At 40.3% G+C, this 5,000-nt stretch overlaps 2 protein-coding genes across 2 annotated transcripts in view; one reads left to right on the forward strand and one right to left on the reverse strand.

Moving 5' to 3' along the window:
* Nucleotides 1-5,000, forward strand: part of LOC138025667 (L-2-hydroxyglutarate dehydrogenase, mitochondrial-like) — a 28,850-nt gene that overhangs the window by 3,049 nt on the left and 20,801 nt on the right. The gene's annotated exons all lie outside the window — the stretch shown is intronic.
* LOC138027445 (ryncolin-4-like) lies at nt 1,776-3,283 on the reverse strand. The gene is made up of 3 exons (XM_068875008.1): nt 3,163-3,283; nt 2,410-2,787; nt 1,776-2,038 (listed from the first exon to the last, which is right to left on the reverse strand). Exons 1-3 carry the CDS (start codon nt 3,281-3,283, stop codon nt 1,776-1,778), a joined length of 762 nt encoding a protein of 253 aa, XP_068731109.1.

Here is a 5,000-nt window from a genome sequence, read left to right on the forward strand (position 1 = left end):
ACTTCACTTGGAAGAAATTGACAATTAAGAATAATGCTTCAACTGAGGGAGAGACTTGGTTGAATTGATCGTCCTCTTCCCTAGAACATTTTTTAACTCTTCCCAGCTCTCCAACCCTTTTTGCTATCCAACATGGCGGCGTTATCCTTTGATACTACCCCATCTCTGCAGGCTATAAGCAGAAAAGAGTAGTAAGGTCGATTTAATACTCTTTGGCCTCCATGCTTGGTTGTTCTTTAGTGTGGAAGAGCTTTTATCGCTGATACATTATGACGAATTTAACCCTTTTACTGCCGAGGGCTTCCCCATTGACGAATAAAATCGTCTCAGTGGCGTTAGACGGAGTAAAATCTGTAAGTGTCAATTTGCATTTTTGGCGGTGAAAGGGTTAACAAAACAATTTTCTCAAAATTTCAGTTTTTAGTAAGTCAGGCCCGTTTCAAACATCGAACTTTACATGTGCCGAATCTAATGGAAATGAGCGAAAACAATAGATTTTCCTCATTTGCATTAGATTCGGCGCATGTAAAGTTCGACGTTTGAAAACGGGCCTTAGTGTAACTTATTGTTAACTGATTAGAGTGTAATGTGAAGTGCTAGGAACCATGTGAGCGTTACTAATGGAATGGGCCCACCAAAGGACAGAGAGAAAAAAACTCTGCCCGGGGTGGGAATTGAACCCACGACCTTCGGGTTAGATCACCGCTGCTCTACCGAGCTACAAGGTCAGACGGAAGCAGGGTGGGTAATAGACGAACGATAGAAGTGATCTTCGCATTTATGTGTACAATTTGCTCAGGTTTTCCAGATAAATGCGACGATCACTTCTATCTTTTGTCTATAACCCTATTGTACCCTTGACAAGCTACATACATACATACATACACACATACTTAATTGACCTCTCCCCATAGCTCCCGTTTGGCTATTTACAAGTGCAACTGGGAAGTTGACTACCAGGATAAAGTTCAACGAGTGGTAAGAGAGGGTCTTGAACCCGGGATCTCCGGATCTCAAGGCAAGCGCCCTAACCACTGGACCACACTGCCACAAGTTCATATAATGGTTTAATCTGAAAAAAACGAAACATGGTGCTTCTTTCGTGTAAGTGAATAATAATTAATAATTCGAGGTATTTACCCAGGAAGATCCAGTCACTCGGAGGAGATTTTAAGGGAGGTCCTGCATCCTGATCGAATTGGAATTTAAAGATGTTGGGGAAGTGAAGTGAGATAGTTGCAAAATTCAGCTGCAAGTGTTATAGTCAGCCAGTTACCAATGCGAGAGAACATCAGTGGTACAAAGTTTTAATGTCATCGGAAGTGAAGGCGTAGCTAATATCTTTCAATGTTCTTATTTTTGAAATTGTTGCTTCTCTGGGTTATTCTGTGGAAAGGGTTTGTGAGAGCAAAAAGGCAGTGAATTGTTGAGAGAAGGACGATTTACTTTTCTTTCTTACAAAATAAAAGGGTGAAAACTATCATGCAGAGAAGAAAAAAAAGAAGAACATTTAGCATTGGTCACCACTAGCGAACTTTATTAAAGCATTCCCAGCTTACTGGTTCTGTGAAACTAAGCAAGTACTGATATATCTAAATCTACCAGATGATAACATGCGCGGTATGCTACTAATATGTAATCGCAAGAAATTTCTTGTTGTGGAACCTAGTGAGTGTTTTACACGCTTTTGCGAATTAAGCAGTTGGATTCATTGATGACCAATAAGATACACCCCCTGGTTACCAAATGAAATGTGATACAATTGACACAGAGCCTCAAAAGTTCTGCGGACGTATCTTCATCTCAGACCGCTTGACAGAGTAGTGACTATTTTTCCAATAATACCAGCTCATTCCACTTGCATCCGTCTTGCCATTAAGATACAGACCATTCAGGTTGGAGTTGTAACAATCCTTGTACCACCAGGCACCTTTATAGCTTGACGCACAGTTGACTGAATCACGGTTATCATTATCTCGATCCTTGGTGGTAAACGCTTGCCCTCTTTCATAGCCAAGGGAATCACCTGCAGTGCCAGGATGAAAAGAAAGCGAATTAAGCAATCAAAATAAGAAGCAGTTTTAAACTTTTTTAAAATGGTAAAAATTCTTAAGACGCACCTGAGATTGTTTGTTGTCTTTACTTGCCACCGACATGAAATCGATGTAACGTGTTTATCACCACACGAGTGGAATGATTACCAGGTTTTTCAGTTTGCTGTGTTTTAGCTAACTCACTGGCTTAAATATACAACTTATTCTTTCAGTGAAAGCGAGATAAAGTTCTCTGACATCACAGTAGAATTTCTATCACCTAGAGACAGACTGCATGCACCTAGTTGAAATGAGAAAATGTGTCTATCTCAATTAACACAGGGTTGTTCATTGATCACCAGAGTTTGCAAACCTGAATATTTCCCCAAACTCAGCTGGTATTTTGCTCGCTCACTTGCCACGGTAGCTGAAGTGTACTCGGCAAATGCTGTCTTTCCATGATTGTCTTCCAAGTCTACGCGAAGCTTGTTGCCGCTGTTTGCAGTCAAGCGGTGAATCTTGTCCAGTCCAAGCCAAAACTCTCCTCTCAGATTACCAAATCCTCGTTTGTAAGCGTCCCAAGTGCGGAAGAAATCTACGGAGCCGTCTTGTCTTTTTTGAAAAACCGTCCATCCTCCGCCAGCCGTTTTTTGATCACAGTACACTTCAAATTCTCCCAAACCATCGGGATCGATTTTGTACACACCACTGATCTTTTCGCCAGAATTGTAAACATTGGCGCAGTTCCTGTAGACTGAAAAATTACACAAGCGGGATGAATTTCTGTCAGTCAGTTAAGTTTAGGTTTTATCCTTACAAAGTTTTCTGGGATGGAAACGGAGTAACTGGATCTCTTTTTGTTCCATTAACGAAAACCATGAAATTCTTTATTCCGAATCTTCGAACGCTAAATGATATTCCTTATTCATTTTCTCCTTTAAATTTGTTAGATGGACGTCAAAGAGTAAAATACCATACAGAGCTGGCAGATGCTTGTTACAAGGAAATAACAATTAAGGCAATTTATCGACCTTAATTTAAGTGCTTTCTCCGAAGACACCCATGCTTTCGAAAACTTCAACCACTGATTTTTGAGAAGTAAGAGTATTTAAAATGGATAATTGCAAACCTTTGTCATAAGAGCCGCCCGTGTCGTTTCTTTTCAGCCCAGCGATTGCTTCTTTGATCTCAGTAAGTTGCTCCTCGATTTTCTTACAGCAGTGTGGTCCGGCGTAAAAGTTGTTATTCATGTTGTACTGGGGTTTACTTATCTCTGGGTTTTTTGTTGGTTGCACCGCAGTATTGGCAAATGTCCCAACAAGAATCGCAGTAAAAAGCAGAGCTACAATCTTGGACAAATTAAATGGAACATTGAGACCACCCCTCCCCCCAAAATCAGTGATGGGAAAATGGCGCCTTTTGGCCTTCACGCACCTTCATCCTTGATTTGGGGGAGAGGGGGCATTTCTGTTCCATTTTATTCTGTCCAAGATTGTCCATGAGTCCCTGCTTGGCGTTACCAGTAGTATATGAGGTAATCACGACACGAAATCTGCTCTCGTTCGCTCAAAAGTTACATCATCCAAATACCTGAGAGTTGACTGTAATTATTTTCATAAGCTATATTTACGTTTAAAGCAGGAGGCCTATAAAATGAGAACATAAATTGCAAACAAAAAAGAGAATAAGACTATTGGGGAAAAAAAAGAAAAACAAAAAGAAAGAAATCGGATGTAAGGAGGATTCGAACCTTCCACCACAGATTACCTACCCCATCCAACTATCCAACCTACCCACATTCTACGCTTTAGACTTTGCATCCGTGCGCCAACCATACCGATTATACAAACTTGTTGAATTTTTAAGAACTGTATTTGCGCTCCCTTAAATTTGTTGGCGATATTTACCTGATCTATCTTCTGATTTTTCCACGCTGAAAAATAGTCTAAGAGCATGATTTACGTTCACAAAAGTGTTGATGGGCACGATTTGCGGGCTATCAGCAACGAATTTTGTCGATTTTTCACGATTTTGTCGTCTGGCCAGAAAGGTGATAGAACAGATTGACACTTTTTTCCATTGCTTGTTAACCGTGCTTAACCGTTGAAAAGCGTCTCAAAACAGACGTTAATCGTATAAAAAGTATCGTGAATCGTGCCTCAAACGTTTTAATGTCATGTAAAACCATTCAAGTGCTCTACAAAGCTTTAAAAGCGCTACTTTAATGCTTGAGTCTTTTGCCATTGCTTCGTTTAATCTCGGCGATGCGACCCTACATAGACCCTATAGTTTTATCAATTAACTCCCCAGAAATGCTTTCAGAGTAAGATCAGTAGTGGGCTTGAGAACTCTAACTCTTACTTTTGTTTCCTCGGGTATTCTTTTTCTCGATGGCATTTTTTTCGTCAATTCTACGTAGAGTTATACCCTTATTCTTCATCGTACTGGCAAATTTTCATTTAGGTTTGGCTTTTTTATACGCTCCGCTTTTCTTAAAATATCTTCCATGTAGTATCTCAACATAGCAACACTAGCGACGAGCGTGACTGCGTCAGAGGCCAGTGGTTTCGGATGATTAATGTGTTGACATATGACCTTTTAATTGACCAAATCTTGAATTTGTGACGTCATAGCCTCCACATACAATCTTGGACAAATTAAATGGAACATTGAGACCACCCCTCCCCCCAAAATCAGTGATGGGAAAATGGCGCGTTTTGGCCTTCACGCACCTTCGACCTTGATTTGGGGGAGAGGGGGCATTTCTGTTCCATTTTATTCTGTCCAAGATTGTAGCATTTTACGATATGATTCACTGTTACACTTATCTGCAAACTTCATATGACTGTTATAGCACATGAACCCTGGCCGTACCTCCATCCACAATTCAATCTACCAAATTATATCTTGCAAACATTCTTAAGTATCTTCAGAGGATCATTTTGAGTTGATCGTGAAAATAAAAAA

The sequence above is a fragment of the Montipora capricornis genome, chromosome 12 (assembly GCF_036669925.1).
Source record: "Montipora capricornis isolate CH-2021 chromosome 12, ASM3666992v2, whole genome shotgun sequence".
In the NCBI taxonomy this organism is placed as follows: domain Eukaryota; kingdom Metazoa; phylum Cnidaria; class Anthozoa; order Scleractinia; family Acroporidae; genus Montipora; species Montipora capricornis.

What these genes read in the sequence shown, in the direction of transcription:
- LOC138027445 (XM_068875008.1), bottom strand. Translation starts at nt 3,283, where the DNA reads ATGAATAACAACTTTTACGCCGGACCACACTGCTGTAAGAAAATCGAG. An exon ending in GGGCGGCTCTTATGACAAAG is followed by an intron (nt 2,788 to 3,162) that starts GTTTGCAATTAT and finishes GTAATTTTTCAG; the next exon opens with TCTACAGGAACTGCGCCAAT. An exon ending in GCTGAGTTTGGGGAAATATT is followed by an intron (nt 2,039 to 2,409) that starts CAGGTTTGCAAA and finishes TTTCTTTTCATC; the next exon opens with CTGGCACTGCAGGTGATTCC.